We start from the raw sequence: 24587 nt of genomic DNA, 5'->3' as shown, positions 1-24587 counted from the left end.
TCACTCTTCTACGTCCCTTTCTATGCACCTTAGCTATTTCTTTTTCTGCTGCCTGGTCCTCCTGACTCACCTGGGATCAAAGGCAAGACCATTTGCATTCACTTTCCTGAACTCCATGAACTGGTCCAAGCTAGGAACTTTCCCAAGACTCACCGGTAGCCACATACCCAGGCCAATGGATTTAAGCAGCAGAGTGGCTCTTATAAGTGCTGCTCTTTAAGTGCATCATCATCATTTCTCTTTCTCTCTCTCTGTCTAATACACAAACACACACACTCTTAGCACCACTTCTCATGGTGGCTCTGCCATTTCAGACAGCTCCTTTATCAAAGTTCATGTGGTCCCATCAGAACTTTTATTTCAAACCCAGACTACAGTGAGAGAAGGATCTCTCACTCAACATCTCAGAAAAGGAATGGAAGGTAGCAATGCACATAATTCACTCAAGCTCCATATGTGCAAAGCACACAATTATTCAACTTAAAATTATATATAGAACGCATCTCTCTCATTTAAAATTGTCCAAAATGTTTCCCGGGCAACATCCAACCTGCGAACTTTGTAATCAAGCTCAAGCCTCACTGGGCCACATGTTTTGTTTAGTACCAAATTAACATAATTTTGGACAAAAATCTTTAAATGCCTTTCAGACAACTTTGGTGTCACAATCCCTCCTAACTCATTAACAGCTGTGTTTGGTGTACTCCCAGATGGGCTTAAAGAGGAGAAAGACAAACAAACTGTAATTGCCTTTACTTCACTATTAACACATAGACTTGTCTTGCTCAACTGGAATAATCCTAACTCTCCTCTTTTAAGTCAATGGGTAACTGATGTTATATATTATCTAAAATTGGAAAAAACCAAATTCTCACTTAGAGGATCTGTTCAAAACTTTTTCAAAACCTAGCAGGATCTGATAAATAACATTTTAGAATAAGCATTTAAATTGAAGAACTGGATTCTCTCCCTTCTTTTTCAATTCTATTTTTATTTATTTATTTACATATTTTTACTATTATTAAAGTGCTACTCTGCTGACACTAACTCTCTTATTCATGGATGGGGACTGATTTGTTTTGAACTAGTTTTGTTAAACTTGACTTGCATGTATGGAATGTTTTTTGATTTTAATAAAATAAAAGAACTTTCATTCCAAAAATGCTATAGCAGATGTTGGCATGTTAGCCTTCTAAACTGAACTGATTTATTTACACTGTTTTCCTAGTACTAACTGTGGGTTTAAGATGCAGCAGCAGTTTAGATGTGGTACCCTATTCTTCAATTAGACAACATTTTTTAAATAAAAAATTAATTATTAAAAACTCTCACTACAAAATTGGAGGGGATTCAATCCATCCTGAATCATTTCTATTTATTTATGACCATTTTCATTAGCACATCACGTCACTTCAGCTACTTTTAAACCTACCTGTGAAAGCAACAAAAAATGTGTTACTATGCAAACTTTCATAAATAATCTAATCCTTGTTTATTCAAAGCACAAAATGAACAATACACTTGTGAAAGAATAAGACCTATTTTGCTATATAAAATATACATATATCACAATACTTTTAACACCTTTTTAACACAAGACAGAATTTTACTATTCAAATATAATTAAAGTATTAATATTAAAAATTGTATATGGAGATAACACTTGACAATCAAATTTATAACAATAGTTTGTTTCATTACCTTACACTTATTTTGGAATTGCATGACGCCATCCATTGTCAGGTTATTTTTAGTTCTTATTTTTGCACACCATTGGTTAGCTTCTGACATAGTTGGTGAACTGGACAGACAGCCGTTTCTTGAAGACAAAGCCTTTCCTAAATGTTTTAGGACAGATTTTTCTACTCACCGCATCTCCTCCTGCATCTAAAGTTGCACTAACCAGAGAGCTGCAGATAACTCATCTTTGACCCGAGTTGTCCTGAGGCCATTCTGTGTTAAGCCCTCCAAAAATCCTGCTATTAAAACGGGTTTTCTAATTTAGTAATCCAACTATTCATTGATTTTTGATCATTTGCTTAGAATATTAGATAAAGAGAGTATTAAAGGCATCTTTGCTGAAATGCATATGAGGGTATGCAGCATATGTAGAGCATAGTGGATTGGACCAGCATTTGCAGATATACAAACTGTATTTACCATGAATTTGTAAAGATCAGACCCCTTCATTTTTTTTCACATTTTGCTATGTTGCAGATTTGTGTTAAAATCATTTTTGCCTCACATCTAGCCACACTCAATACTCAAGACTGACAAAGTAAAAACAAGATTTTAGAAATTTTTGGAAATGTATTCAAAATAAAAAAATAAAATATCATTTTTGACACAGGTATTCATATGCTTTGCTATGACTCTTAAAATTTAGCTCAGGCACATCCCTTTCTATTGAGATGTTTCTACACCTTTTTTGGAATCTAACTGTGGTCATTCAACTGATTGGACAATAATTAGGAAAGGCACACATCTTCCTATAGAAGGTCCCACAGCTGACAATGCATATTAAAGCAAGAACCAAGCCATGAGATTGAAGGAGAGGATGGTGTCAGAGCACATATCTGTGAAAGGCTACAAAAATCATGCAGTATTCAAGGTTTCCAAGAGCACAGTGTCCTTCATAAATCTTAAATGGAATATATCTTTTGGAACAACCACAACTCTTCAAGAGCTGATTAGCCAGTCAACCTGGGCAACCGTAGGAGAAGTGCTACCTACAAGATTGTGAGGAACAGGGTTCCCTGGTGTGATGAAAACAAGATTATCATCATGTCTAAAGGAAATTAGTCACTACTCGTCACCTGTGCAATATCATTCCAGTGGTGAAGCATGGTGGTGGCAGCATGATGCTGTGGGCTTATTTTTCAGCAGCAGGGACTGAGAGCCTAGGCAGAGCTAAGGGAAACGTGAACGGGGCAAAGTACAGAAATATCCTTAATGGGACTAAGGCTCAACTTTTACCGGGACAATGACTCTAAGCACAAAACAAAGACAATGCAGGAGTGGCTTAGGGAAAAGAATGGGAATGTCCTTGAGGTGCACAGCCAGAACACAAACTTGAACCAAACTGAACATTTTGTCAATTATGTGTGTCAGTGGATCGTCCTCCAGGCTCTTCTGAAATATATACTTCCACCCTGGGTCAAGAGGGAGTGCTGGCGCTAACCTTGTCTCATTTTTTTCCTTCCATAGTGCCGAGAAGATGTCCAGTCAGGGCAACTGACTCTGCCCGTTCTTTCCCCCAGTAACATATCCTGTGCTTCCTGGAAGGAGGCATCAATTGTTACAAGAAAGCACCACAGGACAGAGCTCCTTCCCTCCATGACTAGTACAGGCTTAAAGGCTGAAAAAAGGTTTCTCGTCCTAGGACCCTGACTTTTGTTTGTTTAGTGCCATCGAACACTTGTTTTTGTTTGGATGATTATCCTAATTAAATGGGGTTGACCAGGTTGGCATCCCAACATTTTCTCTTTGCATTTCCTTCCAGTGACCACAGTCTCTAGAGAGACCTGAAAATAGCTGTCCACCAGCAGTCCCCATCCCACCTGACCGAGCTTGAAAGCATCTGCAGAGAATAATGGCAGAAAATCCCCAAATCCAGATGTGTAAAGCTTGTCGTATCTTACCCAACAATCTGGAATCAATTCCAAAGGTGTTTATGAATACTTGTGTCAATGTGATACTTCAGTGTTTTGTTTTTAATACAATAAATTAGCAAATTTCCAAAATCCTGTTTTCGCCTTTGTCATTCTGTGATATCAAGTGTCATTGATGTGAGGAAAAATGAATTTAAATGATTTTAGTGTAAGGCTGGAACATAATAAAATGCGTAAAATATGAAAGGGTCTGAAAACTTTCTGAATATTTTTCTATATTATGTGTATTAATGCAATGCAATGCAAATGGTTTGATAAATTATTGCCACATTATAGGATTACATCTCTGAGAATAAGTCGACTCCATAGATTTCACATTTAGAATATGAACTTGAGACCCAGACTCCAACTAATGCTAACCTACACAAGACTGAATATTGAGCCTGGTATTCCATTATCTCATATCTGAAATTTCAAAATGGGTTTGGTTGTGGGTAGCTTGGTTCCAGATTTGAATATTAATCATTTTTTAAAAAATTAACTTGCAAAAAATAAGAAGAGTAACATACTGCATAGCGAAATCAAATAAAACCAAGGTTTTAAATGGTTTGTATCCAGTATAATATCAGCTCCTGAGCATTCTGAGGGAATTATATTCAGTTGTTTCACATATTTAGTCAGAACGTTCATTTGGGAAAAACATGTAACTTTATCTTTAATGATTGAGGCATACTTCTGGGTCCAATGGTGTAAATACAGAATAGAAGGGCAGGTACAGTCCCATGGGTTGTTTCCCAAGTAGATCCTCTTCAGGGACACCAGGGGATCCAGAGTGCCATTTAAAAACATTTGGAGATCATTGAAATTAAGGTATAGTACTTGAAGATGAGTTAAACTATCGAATATATGAGAAGAAAGTTGGTAAAGGTGATTGTTTTCCAAATAGAGTTTCTTTAACAAGTGGAGTGAATGAAATATTCCTGGAGGCAAGACCAAGAGACGGTTTTTATTAAGGTGGATCTTTCTGAGGCTTTGTAAGTTTTGGAAAATGAGAGGATCTAAGCTCAAAAGCTCATTGTAGCTTAAGTCAAGTTCCTTCAGGGAAGCAAGTCCATCAAAGATCCCAGGCTCAATCAAAGAAATGTGGTTGTCATGTAAATGAAGTCTTTGTAGTTTTGTAAGATTCTGAAAAATTGTTTTCGATATATTTCTGATGTCATTGTTATTCAAATAAAGCTCCTTTAAGTGTAACAGTGCATGGAACAGCGTGGGCTCCAGTTCAAAGAGAGAGTTATGACTGAGACATAATTGTTGCAGGAATGACAAGCTGCTGAATGCATTATGGGGTATGGAGACCAATTTATTGTGATGGAGCTGAAGTTCTTGCAGGTTTGTGACTTGCTGAAAAAAGGATGGTGGTATTCTTGAGAAGAAGTTGTTATCAAGATAAAGAAACCTCAGTTGCTGAAGTTGGGACAACAAAGTATCAGGAAGACTCAAAAGTAGATTGCTGTCCATTTGAAGCTCCAACAGATTTGGTGTGTTGCTGAAAATATCTGGGGATACATGTAAAAGGTTGTTGTCATCAAGATGCAGTTCCCTTAAAGCTAACAGGTTCTGGAAGACCCCCGATGACAAGTTAGTTAGGCTGTTGTTGTACAAGTTGAGCACAGACAAGTTATACAAGTCAGTAAATGCTGAAGGAGAGAAAGCCTTGATATAGTTGAAGCTTAGGTCTAATCGCTTAAGCTCAGTTAGACCCTGAAAGGCACCTTCCAGGACATCAGATAACAAATTGTTACTAATATCTAAAATGTATAGAGAGCTGATAGCAGTGAAAGCTCCAGATGGGACCATAACAAGCTCGTTCTTAAAAAGATATAGGCTCTTTAGCTTAGGAACATCAACAAACGCAGACACCGGTACAGCACTGATATTATTAGAGCTTAGATCTAAGATTTCCAGGTTGATTGCACCTCGGAAGGACCCTTCCCATAGGTTTGTAAATCTGTTATTGGCAAGAAAGAGTTTTTTTAAATTTGTTGAATTGTCAAAGACCCCCTCTTCGATAGTAAAAATTGAATTACTGCTCAGATGAAGAGTATGAAGTTCTGGGACTCCTTCAAGGACTCCTTTTTGCAGAGAAGAGATTTGGTTTAAACTGAGAATTAATGTCTGTAAGCTCTCCATTCCATCAAAAGATCCAAAAGATAAGGATTCAATATTGTTGCTACTCAAATCTAACAATGTCAAATTAGACAAAGCCCTGAAGGGACCTGCAGGCAAGAAAAAGATGTTATTACCTTGCAAGTAGAGCTTGCGGAGGACTTTCGCAGTCAAAAAAATGTTTTGGTCAATAAAAGTCAGGTTGTTGTTAGAGACGTCAAGTGACTTGACATGTTTTAGCCAATATGAAGCATTTTCTTGAACTGTTGCAAGATCTATCAGCTCCTCTCGACTCAATCCTTGACAATGGACAGCCTCGAATTCATCACAAGTACACTTTGGAGGACAGGCAGCTAGGCACTTTAAACTAAGCAGCAGTATCCAGATGAACAAGGCCATGTTAAGAAAATCTGTTTATTAAAGAGAGAAAAAAACAGAATCTTAAAATCTATAGTGTCTGTAGCTTTTGGCTGGCCTGGAAACAAAAAAATTGATAAGGAAAACAACAGTTATTTGGAGGATCCAGGATTTTCATGGTGATTGACCTTTGATCAGTGAGAAAGTACAGAACCTCCTATCCAAGATTTAGATTATAAATTTCAGACAGATAAGGATAAGTCTGTCACTTAAGTCCTTATCATATTATGCAATTTTTTCAAAAATTTTCAGTCGGAACTTTAATTTAGAAAACCTTACTGAGTTGTAGACAATCATGGCACACACTTGTGATCTCCATTGTCTTACAGACCTTTGAGACTGGCCATGACACAATTTCAAAGTCATGGTGATCGGTTTCTATGTGTGCAGGAGTTGACAACGAATGTGCACTCAGCAGGAAGTACAATACAGACCATCCCACAAACAGAAAAGAACCCAATCAAATCTGCAAGAAAATGAAGAGCAGTGGTTGACTTAAGAAAAGAAGAAAACAGATGGCTTAGGCTTATAGAACTTTGGTAAGGCCTCATCTGGAGTACTGTGTTCAGTTTTTCTTCTGTTTTTTTAACCTGTTTATTTGCTATTATCTGCTACTTGTGTTTATTTTTACCTATTGTTTTCATATGTAGCCATTTAAGCATGAGGTGTCTCACATGTGGGACACTGCCAAATTTCAAAGTTTGTTGCAGTAAACCTACAAGTCAACTGAAAGCAATAATGGTATTTTTACTTAACCAAGGGTGTCTTCTTTCTAATAAATCATAAGTTTCCATGTTGTCTGTTCTCTTTCATTATTAAAATATACGATTTGCACATGTATACCCTGAGGTGAGCAGTGTGTCACAACTGAGTGAATCTGTTTTTATTTAAGATCTCACTTACTTCAAGTCACATACAGTTAAACGTTCATTACCATTGGATAGCAGAGTTCCAGCCCATTCTAATGATGTATAATCATCTAGGATTGGTCATTATAGTACATGTCACAGCTGTGTGTAAAAGACAGGAAATAAATTGTTTCTGCAACAAGTCATCTTCAAGCATTGTTACATGCAAAGCTTAAGTCAAATTCTGATGACAGTTTTATCTCTATTGAGAATGACGTGTTTCATGAAGTACTTGATGGCATATTTGATTTGTAAGTACTGCTTTTAGCATGAGTGTTATAGCAAGCAGTTTTACAGTTCAAGCGCCATGTGTTCAACTACCATACCAGGAAGCTGTCTGCTGTATGTTGTCCCTAAGATTAGGTTTCTGAGCAGCGCTCTTTCAGTTTCAATTTACAGTACAGGCAATGTTGCTTAGTGTACCTGTGAGTGCAGCTACACTGTACTTGCGCCTCTTGAAGTTTCATGTGAGGACACCTCCTTCGATCAAATGTCATGTCATGGTGTCATGAGAACCTGAGAGAAAAAAATGTGTTGCGCCTAGTTGGTTGTTCATAGTATTATACCCTTCCCCTGGAAGTCAGCAACAAGCAAGATTACGGACAGGAAATAAAATCAAAGTGTGGCATTTGTGGGGATGGCGGGATTTCGAGTGTGTTCATAAAGTGAGCATTTGATGAAGCAATCATGATTGGAAACGGGATAAAAAACAGATTTTTGTTTGTGGTGGCACGGTAGAACAGATTATACTGTGAGCAGGCGACTGCCATCTGCAACTCAGAAGTGGCTCAGAAACACTGGTTTAGGTGTACGAGGTGTGACAATTTAATTCCCGGAAAGGCCGCGTAGTGTCCCCCATGATGTAATTATATTGAAATCACATGAGTATTTGTGTTTGACTTGCAAGCTGATAGAGCCAGTTGTTAGTTAGCTATTGGAAAGGTAATAGTTATCTGTGTGTACACTTTGGCGTAAAAATGGGTGATCGAAATTTAGAGCAACGTATTAATATTAAATTTTGTGTGAAAACTGGCAAATGCGCTACTGAAACATGACAACTGTTGCAAGTGGCACATGGTGAAGATGCTATGAAAAAGTCGAGTGTGTTTGAGTGGCATAAGAGATTCAAAGATGGGCGAGAAGATGTGATGGAGCATGCATAGCAAATCCCTGGGTTTACCTCACCCTAAAAAAGCAGGCATGTCACGCTCACAGTTTAAGACCATGCTGGTGTGTTTCTTCGATCACAAGGGAATAGTAACCCAAGAATTTATTGAACAGGGACAAACTATCAACCAACAATGCTATTTAGAGGTACTGGTGAGATTACGAGATTCTGTTAGAAGAAAAAGACCCGAATTGTGGCCTGACAAGTGGATCATTCATCGTGACAATGTGCCAAGTCACATGCGCTCACTGTGAGAGACTTTCTGGCCAAAACAGCGATTACCCAATTAGATCATCCTGCCTATTCAACTGACTTAGCTCCCTGTGATTTCTGGCTATTTCCAAAATTAAAAGCTTTGCTGAAAGGACAAAGATATCCAACAGAATGTGAGACAGCTACTCAACAGTATTCTGGAAAATGAGTTCCAGGCCTGCTTCCAGAAATGGAAACATCATTTAAGTCAGTGCATAGATGCACAAGGGGAATACTTTGAAGGCGACAGTAGCCCCTAATGTACAGTTCCACATGTATATTTTTTAAGGGAGCATTCTGGGAATTAAATTGTCACACCTCATATATGTCTGTATGACTAGCTCTGTGTTCAGGGCTGCCTGTTTTATGACCTGTGCCCAGGGCTACCAGCTAAGGCATTAACCCCACCCCAGTAACCGAGCACAGGTAAATGCTTGTATGAAAATGTATGTATGGTACTTATTTTCTTCCAGACGTGGAATGCAAGAAAAAACAACACCAAGAAAAATAAATAAATAAAAAAGCACTGAACTTCTGTGGGAAAACTGCAACAAAACACAGAAGATAATGTGTGAAACGCAGCATAAATAGTAATAATAATAATAATAATTCATTACATTTATATACACCAATCTAATGTACAAAATGTAAGGTCTTACCGTGTCTAGTGGTGAAGAGAAATTTTTTCAAGTACTGACATGAAAAATAATTTTGAAAATAAAGGTTTGGATGAATTCATAGTTATGCATACATAGTTACAAAGTGTTTACTTATTGATTCAGAGTGATATATAGTGTGTATATATTTTTAGAAACTATATGTATATAGATTTGTTCCTAAAAAATATAACTGCAACTGCAGTACTTGTTTTGAGAGATGATTTATGTGTAAACGATTAAATGTTTCAGAAGAGGGACACCTTGTGCCAAACTGTCTAACTTTGCAATGCTAAGGGATATGACATTTAACCTTGGCACAACTATAGCTGGGCGGCACGGTGGCGCAGTGGGTAGCGCTGCTGCCTCGCAGTTGGGAGACCTGGGGACCCAGGTTTGCTTCCCAGGCCCTCCCTGCATGGAGTTTGCATGTTCTCCCCGTGTCTGCGTGGGTTTCCTCCGGGCGCTCCGGTTTCCTCCCACAGTCCAAAGACATGCTGGTTAGGTGGATTGGCGATTCTAAATTGGCCCTAGTGTGTGCTTGGTGTGTGGGTGTGTTTGTGTGTGTCCTGCGGTGGGTTGGCACCCTGCCCGGGATTGGTTCCTGCCTTGTGCCCTGTGTTGGCTGGGATTGGCTCCAGCAGACCCCCGTGACCCTGTTTTCGGATTCAGCTGGTTGGAAAATGGATGGATGGATGGACAACTATAGCTGACAGATAGTGATTGGTTGTGCATCATAAAATGTCTCGATTATACGGTATAAAATCCAGTTTTTTGAAGAGAAATCCCTAAAGCACCATCTTGTGTGTTTTATTTAGTAGATACTGGTTTAAACAAAGGTTTTTAATTATATAGATGCTTTCTTTTAAAAATTCAAAGTGTTGTATAGCCATTTGCAGCTCCTTTATTACATGAGCAGAGTAATAGCTGTTTATTTTTGGGTATGTACTTTTGACACAATAATGCCAAAAACTCCTTAGTGCATAAGGGGTTCAATAAATATTCTACATTATTTCCTTGGCTTCATTCTAAGTTGCCAAAGAGGGGGCTGCTACCACAGCAAGGCCACCTTTTAACAATAATATTTATCTTTTCCAATGCTAAACTTTGTTACAAATCTCTCCACTTTTTAATAATAATAATAATACATATTATTTATAATTATGACATTACCAAAATAATAGTAATTCACCAGTTTTATCTAGTGTACTAGCTAATTCAACTAATAAAATTCTGGAGCCTGCTTAATCCAGTTCACAGTTGCAGAGGACCAGAAACTATGCCAGTGACACTGGGGGCAAGGCAGGAATCCGCCATGGTCAGAGCACCAATTCACCTCAAGCATTCAATTAATCTTTTGACAATAATTATTACAGATAAGTTTAGTATTTTTCAAGTCAAAGTTATTTCTTCACAATCATGGTATATATTTATTTGCTGTATAAAATTGTGTTCTAAAGTGAAGCTTTTTTTTTTAATAAATTTAAAAAATATCTTGTCTGTTCTTGCAGCTTACAATGGGGATGAAGTATACTGGGGATCGAGGTGTGAAAGGAAAACCCTTAAAACTTACCAAATACACTCACTTTGAAGCAAATGGTTTTGATTTAAGAAGACATGCCTTTCATGTTTATGAGGCATTTTTGTGATAATGAAGGGAAACTGGGAATAATTGTTTTATCACCGATTCTTGGAACTATTTTTCTGAGGTATCAATATATTTCATGTTCGCTTGTCTGCTGATGGCCACCGTCATGGGTTGAGTTTAGACTTAAATATTGAAATTGAACAGCACCAAAGCAACATGCATCTGAAGCTGTTTAGAGCAATTTTGTCTTTCAAGAATATTGTTCCTGGATGTAAACATAAACTTAAAAAAAGTTTAAGTTTCCACTGACTATCTTGTGGTTACCACAATATCTTAAAGTTAAGGCTTATAGTGCTTGTGAACACTCTGTGGAAGACTACTTGCAGTCGATAAGGAAAAATGTCCCTGATCGTTCATTATTAAAACTAACTGCAACTCCAAACAATTCTAAGGTGAGACATTTTACTGCAACTGCAAGTGAAGTAGGTTTAAATGTAGAGCCATTGAATATTAACAATGAAAAAGTAATTTACTAGCAAATTGAATACTGTATTGATGTTCAGCTTTTAAGTAGGATTTTTATTGGTGCTGCTTCATGTCTCTAGCGTCATGGGTTTGAATCAAGTGCTTGGTCATTGTCCATGTGCAGTTTGTAAATTCTCCTAGACATAGCATAATGTTTTTTTCTCTAACACATATATAAAGCCATAAAGATAATTAGAAATGGTGATTCTAGGCTGTTTTTCCTGTGATGTGCTTGCATCCGTTATTTGCCTTTCACACAGAGCTAAGGAGAAAGGTACCAAATACCTGTGACCATAAACAGTGTTCTACAACATTTTACATTCTGCAACATGCAATTCACCAAAGCTAGTGAATGTGAGGTCTCCATATGGTCATTCCAATCTTTCACACATCAATGCTAATTAAACATTTAACACTGCAAAAATAAGCAAACTTACTCTAATGAAAGCTGCCCATTTAGGTTTTGATAATTTCCTCCAGCTTCATTTTGGAAAGTGGAAAAATATCCCCACAGCTCTGTGATTAATGATAAATCACCCTCATCAACTGCACATACTTCAGCCTTGTGTAACAAAATGGGCTCATCCTGATATGTCTGAAGTTTTCCAGTGGTGGAAGTAGCATGTCCTGCAACAGAGGCACTCTTCCTTAATGGCCATCAAATTTAGGTTTTCCTCATGTACACCACTAATTGCCACTTGTTCATTGTGTCGCCATTTTGTCCAGTTGCATGTTTAGCTTTTTTTGCCTCTTCAGTTCAGCTTTTCTCTCTGTTCTTTCCTCTTTGACATTTTGGAACCCTCATCGGCACATTCTGACTTGTACAAATACAGTTTAGTGATTATCCTAAATGTATCCTTGTGTATCCCTTTGTCTGTGTGGGTGCTCTGGTTTCTTCCACTGTCCAAAAGCATATGTAGATTGTCAATACCAAATTGGCCCTAGTGGACGTGTGAGTGGTGTGTACAATAGACTGGGGCCCTGACTATGGATTATTCCTGCCTTGTGCTCTATATTTGACAGGACAGGCTCCAGCTCCTCCATAATCCTGCTCAAGATAAAGCAGGTTAGAGAAAGGGATCGATGGAATGGCTGGTACCCTCCTTTTCATAGTTGGTTACATTGCTGTTTTAAAATGAGAGCAATCGGTGAGATGAGGTGCAGACCTGGTTTTCTTTTAAAATGAGAAAATCTCACAAATTGTAATTTTTTTTCTTTTCTAAAGTAAAGTAGATACACTCTTTTACAATATTTGTGGGATTTCAAGATGAGATGGAGGAAAATACATTGCCCAGACGAGAAGCCAGAGAGACAACGAAAAGAAATTGGCCAGCAAATTGAAAACTTTTGTGTCCAGCTGACAAGAAATAACGTATGAACAAGCAGAAGCTGGTCTCATCCATTGTTGGAGATGTACGTCTGAAGTGGAGCTACGTTATTTTTTCTATTATTTCTTATTATCCCGAGGTATCCTGTATTTACCCAACCCGAGGGTTCTATTATAGTATATGCCAGCATATATAAACATGACCGGTAAGAAAGGGGCTCAGAAAGTAACGGAAAAGAAACCTAAAACTATATCCAAGCCTAGACAGGCAAATCCAAGTTCAAGCTCAAGGTACGGCCTTTCAGAGACTGACCTGGAACAGACAGGCGAAAGCCCAGAGTTCTCGGGACCATGGTCCGCTGCATCATCTCCAGTTGAGAGCGAAAATGGGAGAGAATGTGCAAGTGATGCAGGTCACGATAGCTCACCGATTCCAGATCACTTGAAACTGGAAAAGGCCTTGCAGTCCATGCTTTCATCTACTCCTCGTGAGCCAGGAACATCGGCTGTAATAGAGCTTGCCGCTTCATCTAAGTTGCACGAAAGCAGAAATGATCTGTCAAAACTGAAGTTAATGTTTGCTTAGCTCAAACAAGAGATAAAGAAAGATATAAAGAAAGAAATAAATGGTATAAATGGTATGCTCAAGAAAATCGAGAAGACAAGCGAGACTTGGAGAAACGTGTATATAATCACTTTGAGGCGGCCTTTAAAGGTATGCTGGAAGAAATTGAGAAGCACATTCAGGAAAATGTGTCTAAATTGAGAGTACTTGCCGATCAACTGGAAGACATTAAGCACGACTCGAATTGAAACAGCCAAAAATTTAGCAACCATCACTGATGGAAAAGCAAAAGCTGCAAATTCCAAATGCAAAAAACTCGGAGACAGACTTCCTGCTCTGGAAAACGGATGCAGAAGGAATAATATTAGAATCGAAGGTCTACCTGAGGATCGCGTCCAAACTCAGTGAAATTCGTAGCTGAACTATTCTTCAAAATAATTGGAGAGGACTTTAAATCAGACACCGAGATAGCAGCAGCTTATCACATATGGGGATCGAACACATCTAAAAGTAGAACTTTTGTTGTGCATCTCGAGAAGTTACAACCTAAATTAAATGTAATGTCACTTCTCAGACAGAAACAAGAGATTATATTTGAAAATAACCTCATTCATATTTTCCCTGATTTCTCACCCTCAACAGCTGCTAAACGTGCCTCTTTGTATAATATTATACAGCGCTTATGAAAAGCCGATATCAGATACAGCCTATTGTATCCTGACAAACTGAAAGTGGATATTCAAGGCGAACATTACATCTTTACCACTACAGAGGAAGCAGATAAAGAGTTAAGAAAGCTAATCCCGATGCTTTCCTGAAATACGATTGTGAGTTGCACCCTGTCATGGCATCGTAAAGAAGATATCACCAGCTGTCTGATCTGCTTGCAATGACACTGGTACCGTAATCATACATCCTTTTCCCTTCTCAGCCACTATCTGTTTATGTCTTAATTACAATTATACACATTTATGTATGTATGTGTGGAAGAAATTAAATTAGTAACTTTTTTTGTTTTTTTTCTCTCTTTTGACTATTCTAAAGGAGACTGTTAAACATCATACCCTTGGTTTATTGTTGTTGTTATTATTGTAATAGGGTTTACTATGCTTATCCAGGGCCACTTTTTAACAACATTCCCTGGGTTTACTATCTTAACATTTCAAGACTGTTGAAGATTGTTTTTTTCTATGCTTATAGTATTTAGACTGTATCGGCAATAGATATCTCAATTTTAATCCTCATACGCCGTTGTTGGGGTCCTTGTTTTGTTTTGGACGTGCTCTGTCTCTAGGTATGTCAGAGGACTGGGACTTTGTTAAGTGGGGTCCAGCCTCACGCAGGGAGGCAAATATGGGGGGGGGGGGGATTTTGGGACGACTAGGGGGGGGAGAGAAAGAGAGCAACCTATCTCTAAACCAACGTAACAATAGACTGCATGGCAAAAACCCCTGGGAAAATTAGAAATTAAGGTCAAAGCTGTCTTACTTTCAGTTAAGACTTACAAAATGACATCAAAAATTCAGAATCAATGTTTCCAAGACGGAACAGTTAACTTTGTGTGATGGAATGTTAAAAGGCCTGAATCACAAATTAAAAAGAAAGAAAGTATTCTCTCACCTAACTGGTCTAAACGCTAAAATGGTATTTTTACAGGAGACCCACTTATTAAGCATGTTCCATTTCAGCTTTACAAAAAAAATTAGAGGTGTCGGAATTCTTATCCATATAACAGTCTCATTTGTAGTATCAGATGTTGTATCTGATCCTGAAGGGAGATACATGATTGTCATGGGTAATTTATTTAATTGTAAAGTGATTTTGATAAATGTATGCACCCAATGTGGATGATAGGGACTTCATCCAAAATGTATTTGCATCCATTCTCAATGTGAACACTCATAAAATTATAATTGTGTTTTAAATCCAGACCTAGATAGGTCTCCTGTCACAGGGACAATGACATCTAACACTGCAAAGTCAACTACACAGTTTGTAACTGACCACAACTTATCAGACCTCTGGAGATTTCTAAAACAAACTCAAGAACATATTCCTTCTACTCACCAGTGCATCATTGCTACTCAAGAATTCATTATCTCTTTGTAGATAACCATTTCTTGCCTATGATTAAATCCTGCAAGTACGATGCTATTGTTATTTCCGACTATGCCCCTCTGATCTTGGAGCAAAAATCATTATGCCCCACATACTCATCTCACAGATGGCGTCTTAACCCACTTTTATTGGCTGACGAGAACTTTACAGAATTTATATCAAAACAAATCTTTTTTTTTCTAGAGACAAATACATCCTCAGAGGTCTCTGCAGGAATACTCTGGGAAACCCTGAAGGCATTCTTAAGAGGACAGATTATCTCATATCTTTCCCACAGAAATAAATTGGAAATCAAGCAGGTATCAAAGCTAACCAGCGAAATTACTAGAATAGATCAAGAACATGCCAGGTGTCCAAATGAGGCTCTTCATAGGAGAAGGCAGGCTCTGCATTCAGAACTTAACCTCTTGACAACTAAAGAAACTGAACAACTTATTTATAAATCAAGACATCATTACTATGAACATGGAGAGAAAGCTAATAAGCTTTTAGCTCAACAAATTCACAAGCAAGAAGTTCGCAATGCAATCCCAGCAATTACCAACACAAATGGAGACAAAATCATTGACCATAAAAATATAATGCACACATTTAGAGACTACTATAAATCCTTATATTCTACTGAGTTAAAAGAAGACAAGACACAGTCTAATGCATTTCTGGATGCATTACAGATACCACAAATAGATACTCTTAGTGCAGAAGAATTTAATAAACTGTTGGCACTATCAGAATTATTAGATGCTATAAAGTCACTGCAGAGTGGGTAAGCAGCAGGCCCTGATGGCTACCCTGTCGAATTTTACAAGAAGTTCTCCACTCAGCTAGCTCCCCTCCTATTAGCAACATTCACAGAAGCTAGAGACAATAAAATTCTACCTCAAACTTTCGCCAAGCATTAATCACCGTCTTTCCTAAACAAAATAAGGACGTATTACAATGTGCATCATACAGACCAATTTCACTTCTGAATAATGATGTTAAGATACTCTCCAAAGTCCTAGCTAGAAGGATAGCGAAAGTTCTGCCTTCGGTAATATCACAAGATCAAACTGGATTTAGTAAAGGCCGACACTTAGTGTACAATCTTCGATGCCTGTTTAATGTAATATATTCACCCGCAAAGTCAAACATCCCAGAGATTTTATTATCCTTGGAGGCAGAAAAAAACATTTGATATGATTGAATGGAACTACTTTTTCACTACATTGGAGAAATTTGGGTTTGGCCTGAACATTTGTGCATGGATCAAACTACTGTATACCAGTCCAGAAGCTTCAGTTTGTATTAACAACATTAATTCAGACTACTTTAAACTAGAAAGTGGTACCAGACAAGAATGCCTCTTGTCACCACTACTTTTTGCAATCGCCATTGAGCCACTGGCAGTGTCGAAATGCTTATGAGATAAAGGGGATTATCAGAGAAAGACTTGAACAGAAAATTTCTCTATATTCAGATGATATGGTACCGCATATATCAGACCCACAAAATACTGTGCCTGCAGTTCTAACAGCACTAACAGAATTTCAAAAGATTTCTGGTCTCAGAATCAATTTGACTAAAAGTATGCTCTTTCCAGTGAATTCTCAAGCACACAATATCAGATTGGACACCTTCCCTTTTATCATTGCAGATCAATTTAAATATCTAGGGGTAAACATCACAAGTAAACATAAAGCTCCTTATCAACAAAATTTCGCCGTCTGTATGGAAAAAATTAAGCAAGACTTGCATAGATGGTCAACTCTTCATCTCACTTTAGCTGGAAGAATTAACATTATTAGGATGAATATCCTCCCTAAGCTTCTCTTTTTATTTCAAATCATCCCAATATACATCAATAAATCGTTTTTTAAGAAATTAGATTCAACCATAACCACATTTATTTGGAATTCAAAACATCCACGTATCCAAAGAGCGACCCTACAAAGGCCAAAGGCAGAAGGTGGTATGGCTCTACCTAACTTTCAATTTTATTACTGGGCAGCAAACATACAAACTATAAAAACCTGGACATGGACACAAATAGATGAACATACAGAGGCTTGGTCTGTAATAGAAATAAAATCCTGCAGTACTTCTTTATATTCCTTGCTTTGTGCCCCAATAAATGCAAGTTATCACCAATATATCTAACAACCCAATTGTGCTTCACTCACTCAGAATATGGAACCAATGTAGGAAGCATTTTAAGACAGAGAATCTATTATTGGTGGCACCTCTGCACGAGAACCACCTTTTGCAACCCTCACAAACATATGCAGTTTTTAATGTCTGGAAAACATTTGGGATTAAATAACTTAGAGATCTGTACATAGACAACGTCTTTGCATCCTACAAACAACTAGATTCTAGATTTAACTTCTCAGCAACACATTTGTTTTACTACCTTCAAATTAGAAACTGTTAAACAGAACCTGCCCAATTCTCCTCACCTCCCACCTCCCTCTATACTTAAAAAAATATTGCTCAGTTTCAAGGGCTTAGACAGCATTTCTGCAATATATAAAACCATTTTACAGTCCCTCCTTTTCAAAGATCCAAGAGGACAGTGGGAACAGGATCTCTCACTCAACATCTCAGAAAAGGAATGGAAGGTAGCAATGCAGAGAATTCACTCAAGCTCCATATGCACAAAGCATACAATTATTCAACTAAAAATTACACATCGAGCACATTTGTCTCGTTTAAAATTGTCCAAAATGTTCCCAGGGCAAGATCCAACCTGCGAATGCTGCAATCAAGTTCCAGCCTCACTGGGTCACATGTTTTGGTCCTACATCACATTAACATCATTCTGGACCAAAATTTTTAAATGCCTTTCAGGCAGCCTTGGTGTCACAATCCCTCCTAACCCATTAACAGCTGTGTTTGGTGTACTCCCAGATGGGCTTAAAGTGGAGAAGGACAAACAAACTGTGATTGCCTTTACTACACTATTGGCACTGAGACTTATCTTGCTAAACTGGAAGAATCCTAACTCTCCTTTTAACTCAGTGAGTAACTGATGTTATATATTATTTGAAATTGGAAAAAATCAAATTTTCACTTAGAGGATCTGTGCAGAAATTTTTCAAAACCTGGCAGGATCTAATCAATAACATTTTAGAATAAGCTTTTAAAGCACTGAGGAAGCAGATTCTCTCCCCATTTCTTTTTCTTCTCCATTTATCTATATTCACTTATTAATTTATCTATTTACTTATTTTTACTAGGTTTAAGTTTTATTCTGCTGCCCCTGCTCTCTTTTTCAGGGGTTTGGGTTGATTTGTTTTCAATCCTATTCTTTTAAAATTGATCTATTTGTATGGAATGTTGTGTGATTTCAATAAAATCGATAAAATTAAAAAAAGCTCAGATTCGGAAGAGGTTCCATTCCCCATATGCCAGGTGGCAGTGGTCCTCATATGGCAAACCATTTGGGACACCTGCAGGGGTGCTTGGGAATTGGAGTCCAGGAGTACATCACTGAGTCTCATTAGAGAGTGCTGTTGGGGGAGATCCTCCCTACTTTCTTTATGGCTTGAAAGTGCTTCCCGGCAGCATTCCCGTGTCCAAAATAAAAGAGTCCACTGCCTCAGTTCCAGTGAGTCAGAGTCGGGAGGCAGTGGGCAAAACTCAGCGGAGGTGGAGAAGGAGGAAGAATTGTTAGTTTATTGCGTGCTATTATATTATTGTGGCTGGTGGAATGAGGTCTGTGAAGAAGTGCCTGAAGAGAATTGAAATCCTTTATTTTATTTGTATAGTGTTTACTGTATTACTGTGTCTGTGGTTTGGGGCACTCTTGTGGTCACAATTAATGTCTGATAACATTTGTGCACTGAACAATTGATGAATTTGGCAAGTTTAAGCCATAATGGCTGGACCCTGGTACCTTTCAGCCCCATTTTGAGGTGCAAGAACAGGCAGGGTGTTTTTAAAATTTATAAAAAAATGCTTCACTTTAGAACACAATTTTATGTGTGTTTGAGAGGAATAAGCTTTTACTTGAAATGCCAAACATTCTTTAAGTGAAATTACAGTATTTAAACAAGTTATCTGGGATTCCAAAACTTGCATTCTATTGTCAAATTCTTCTTTATAAGCCTTAAACAGGCTTTTTGATAGTTGAAATAGCTGTAACACCAGGTATTCATCAGCAGCTCTCACATTCAATAGCATTGGATCCTGCAGGCTGATGCAAAAAATAGTATCTTGTGTTAAAATAATAATTTAAATTTTTGATGGCACTCCATAGTCTGTCTTACTATCATTTCATTTTTCATGTTAGTGTTTAAAGCAGCTGCCCCCTTCTTCTTGGATCCTAATTTGATCCCCAAGATGTCTTGATTGGAGCCTCTTATTTTATGTATGTTTGTAGTCAAAAGGGCATTTTGAATGTTGGCAGGAAAATCATCAAGAGCATATATGTGCATACTGTATTATGCCACTTAAATCCAGAGAATTGGTTGGAGTGGTAAAGACATCCAGCAGATAAAGAAGAATATGGATGGACGTATCAAAACAATTAAGTTAATAGATTTAGTTTTAACCAAACTAGTTTAGCTGCATGTTGGCTGTCAAGATAGCAAATCAATTTTGAGAATGTACAATAGTTTTTAATTTTCTCACATGTACGGTATTGCTTTAACAAAATGCTTATTAATATAATTCTTTTCGTAATATTGTTTAAGTAAATTTTATTCAGTTGCATCTTAGGAAATGTTCAGTAAACTTAAGAAGAAGTTACACATGACATTTTGGTGAGTCTCTCATAAAGAGTGCATAAGAGTTACACCGGGAGGAATGACTTTATTGTTGCACAGTTGCTGAGGAGTTTCCGCTTCCTCCCACAGCATGGAGGACGACTCACTAGAAGCAGAAGACTAAAGAACATCTGGCTGTACCCATGGCACCTAATCAAACCACTTATAAACACAGTGATTATTACTATTTGTTTATTTCTTTCCCAAGAGGAGATACTGAATTGTAGAATATAGCAGGTCAGGCTGCCATGCAACTACATATGGCTTTTCTTGTTTTTCTTTAAGTGTAGGACACATGGACAAAGTAGTTACAGAAGAGCTGTTTTATCTCCAGCAAATGGAAACCCTACCAGACACCATTCCTGGAATTGGTTAGGAGGTGCATACTGATCCTCTTTTGTTAACAGCACCTGGTGACTACAGGAAACATAACAACACGCATTGCTAATAATAATGAGTTGGCACCTCTTTAAACTGACTGTACAGCGTGGTTGCTTAGTTTGGGACATTATGATCATTGTTCTTCTTAAGTTATGCCAAACATACCTGTAGAGATACAGTATATACACTGAGCATTCTGGTGTCACATGGATGAAGGGTAATACATGCAGTTTTGTGTGGATGCCTGCAATTGATAATGACATTGAGGTACTGGTAAAGGGGCTGTCAGCACTCTTAAAAAGTCCAGAAAATAAAAAAAAACAAGCACTCCACTCCATTCATGGGCATGGTGAAGTAAATTGTGTCAGTAAATACATGTACATTTTGTGGGACCAAGGAGTCATGCACATTAAAGATCTGATTGACGATGCGCATTCAAAAATGGCCAATAGACAATGGAATCCACAACTATAAACCAAATCATTTAAGTGCTGATAAACCTCTTCAGCCATAATGGGATAACTACAACCCTTTTAAATTATTATAGGCCTCATTCTGACAGCTGAAATGTTCACCATTTTTAAATCATATTTGACCTTTTTGTTTAGCTGAATTCCACAAATAATGGACAAGCTGTGAGATACAAACAAACCCTTAAGCAATAAACTGAAACCTTTAAGGTCTCAACCACTACACTGGATATATTTCTGCCCGTGTACTTGTTTTGTTAATGGGCAGAATTATCTCCGGCTTTGGCTTGAGACGGGAAGAAATGCAATATGCCATATGAAGCAAATATTATTTTTAACTGCTCTGTGAGAACAAGTCTTGTTTCGAAATGTTCTGTGTGTGTGTAACATAATGTGTTCTATCAGACAGCAGTATAAAGATATGTGTGTGTTGTGAGCTAACTTAAAAAAAGATGTAGGACCCCTATTGCTGGCAACATAACTGGATGTAGCTAGTGTAATAGTTTGACTCTCTTTTAAATGTTTTAGTACCCAAGACAAGACGTAAGACTTACTTCTGGATAATTTCAATTTTTATTAATAAAATATCCAAGTGTGGTAAATAATCTATTAATAAGAAATTACACTTTTAACACTGAAATCAATCACTCATGTGATTTTTTATCACCGAAGCACAACAACCAAGAACTACAGAATAATTAATATTTTGCTCATTACTGTATCATGTCTTTTTTTGCATGCTGTATTGGTCTTCTTTGCAATATGTTAAATATGTCATTATATTGTGTCTTTTTTATTTTATTGCAGTTGACTTCAATTTTTTCCTATGAAATGTGTTTTATTTATGACATATAGTAGATAAAACTTACCCGAATTATGAATGCACAATATTTTAGTATATCCAACTAACAATAAACACATAATTTTAAAGTATATCCAACTAACAATAAATATCATTTAATTATACAACCTTGAAAACTAAAATGTAAGAGAAATGCATTCCTTCCAGTGCTGTCTGTAATTTAGTATTTAATACTAAGCTATTTACTGTTCTGTATCTTAAAAAAAAACAAAACAGGTCTGTGATACTAGAGTCACCGTATATAAAGGATATACATTTATAATAGACACTGTGAAACATTATATCATACCATTTGAAAAAATGAACAACTGTACAATTTTATACAAGACTGAAATTTAGTAACTGTAACTTTTGTATGCTAAAATTAAATTGCTCTTTATTGTAACATAATAATGTGTATAAAAAATCTTAGATTACTTAAGAACAATAAATGATAGAACCCATTTTATTCTGGTTCATTGTCTGTTTGTTTTTGGACCATTAGCAAATAACACTTAACATGTCTTTTTATACACATATTCTGAAAAGATTTTTTTTTAATTATTTAAAAAATATTTATGATGGTGCCATTAAAAATTTAAAGTCAAAATAAACTATGCCAATAAGTAGTGCTGCTTACAGTAAGTAATATAAAAATCTGCACATCATCTTACCTTTGTAAAGAACTTGTCCGCTCATACTGGTAAAAGTAAGAATACACTGAGCAGCAGTTTCTTGCATAACAATTCATGTTGAATCTTTAAAAACCACAGCAACATACTTCTGAGGATGTGGTAATTGCTAATCATTACTTTTCTTGAGTTGTCCTGGTCTGTGGGGCTAAGTTGAGAAGTGAAATCAGTTGACATTGCTTTCTTTGAAATATACTATGCTTTTAGATTATTTCTGCAATGCAAATGACATTTTGCAGAGTTAAGAGTGAAGGAAATACATTTTTGCAGCAACACACAAGTAGGTTAATCTTAAAATACTCTGTTCACTTTGTCTAATTTAGATATTAAATAACAGTTTACCATTCTGAATGGGTGGTCTGCAATAAGGCACCTCATTTTCTATTTTCAAATCCCTTTTTATTTACACTTGGTTTATTAATTAAGCATCACTCTCATCTAAGGAAATGCTAGTCTGAACTACTCAGTAATAGTTGTAGATCTACTAGTATAGTAGTAGTACTACTGTCACTGTGAAAGTACAGAATATAGTGATATATTTATATTATATAGTGAAACATGAATCAGGAATGAAACTTTCAGAAATTAATGACTTTTCTGATTTTTTATCAGAATTAAAACACTCACTATTAAACAGATTATAGATAGATAGATAGATAGACACAATGTGGTCTGAACTCACACCAGGATGACTGAACAAAACACCTGACTTGGCAGTCACAGTCACAGTCATGGTGTGGCTTTATGCAGGCATATTGCTGTTGGTATAAAGAAGCCCCAGCAGTGTTTCTTGACACACTTTTGATACTTAATTTGTTGAGTAAAAGTCCACAGTGCTAGTGTGTCAGAGACAGGTTGTGCAACATTGTTCATAATGGTACCCAGTTTTGTGTTAATTCTCTGCTTTGCTCCTACCTCCAGGGAGTCCAGAGTACATCCTGAGTAACTGGGCCTACCCTTTTTATTAGCTTGTTGATTTGGTGGGCCTCTCTTGAAGTGATGTTACCAGCTCAGCACACCACAGAATAAAAAAATTGCAGAGTTGTGGAATATATGACAGAAATCACAACTCACATTAAAGGAACCCAGTCTCCTAAAAAATGAACATGCTCTGCCCTTTCTTATATACAGTAATTCCTTTGTGTTACCAGTCTAACGTGTCATTGATGTGGACCCCCAGGTAGTTGTAGGAGTGCACCATCTCAACATGCACTCCCTGAATATTGACCAAACATAGAGGCTCTTTGGTGCGGTGAAAGTCAATAACCAGTTTTTTGGTTTGGCTGATGTTAAGATGCATACAATTCTCTTTGACCCAAGAAACAAAGTTCTCCACCTAACGTCTATACTCTGACTCATCCCGCTTATCGATACACCCTATATGTACTTTGCATGTTTTGTCCACTGTTACAAGCAATTTTATTTTGAAGCTTTAAACTATCATATGTGATGCATTCAATATGAACGCCTAAAGTAAAACTTTTTGTGTGTGCTATGTGCAGCCAAATCCAGCATTGTTCAAACTTGTAATCTTGAGGTTTTGGAGCAGTAATCATTTTTTGTACATTTTGTGTAAATGTAGTTTGTTTGTAAGATCATTTTGTGTGTCACTGCAATTTTGTGACAGTGGCCAATTTTTTTAGGCATTATGCCCATTGCTGGTCTTGTGTATTATGTCATTATTGCTCACCCTATATAACATGGGGGCACATGGCTACTAGCATTCTACTTCATTAATGTTAGTGGAAATTAATATTTTTTGCTCTGTTTATGAGTTTTAGTTTCTTCTTTGGTTTTGTTAACTCAATTTTTTGATCTCCTGGTTTTGACTCTAGCCTGTTTTTTGGTTAAAACATCTGATGTTAGAGCATATGGGCTGTCACTAACAAAAATCACAGATATTATAATACAACCTGTACGGTCAAGAAGGGGCTAAACTAAAATTCATATTATTATATTGACATCCAACATAGTGAAAGACATGACACACTGAATTTTGCAAGTAAATCTAGGGACATGGTCATTTACACTTACTTCTTTCTTGAACAGGTTTGGCCATCTGCAGGCTATTACAGCCGGAGCCTTTCACGGCAGCTAGTCTAACATTTAGTGGCTAAAATATGCCTTGTCTGTTTAAATAAAGCCCACTCATTT

The 24587-nt window shown here is 37.1% G+C and overlaps 1 protein-coding gene across 1 annotated transcript; it reads right to left on the bottom strand.

The window, feature by feature from the left end:
* Positions 1 to 3894: 3894 nt before the first annotated feature.
* On the bottom strand, positions 3895 to 6213 carry si:dkey-182i3.11 (leucine-rich repeat-containing protein 15). The gene has a single exon (XM_028798689.2). The coding sequence runs from the start codon at positions 6174 to 6176 to the stop codon at positions 4149 to 4151; it is 2028 nt and encodes a 675-aa protein (XP_028654522.1). The 5' UTR covers positions 6177 to 6213; the 3' UTR covers positions 3895 to 4148.
* Positions 6214 to 24587: the final 18374 nt, after the last annotated feature.

The sequence above is a fragment of the Erpetoichthys calabaricus genome, chromosome 1, assembly GCF_900747795.2.
Source record: "Erpetoichthys calabaricus chromosome 1, fErpCal1.3, whole genome shotgun sequence".
Lineage (NCBI taxonomy): Eukaryota > Metazoa > Chordata > Cladistia > Polypteriformes > Polypteridae > Erpetoichthys > Erpetoichthys calabaricus.
This window is presented reverse-complemented; position numbering and strand designations above follow the sequence as displayed.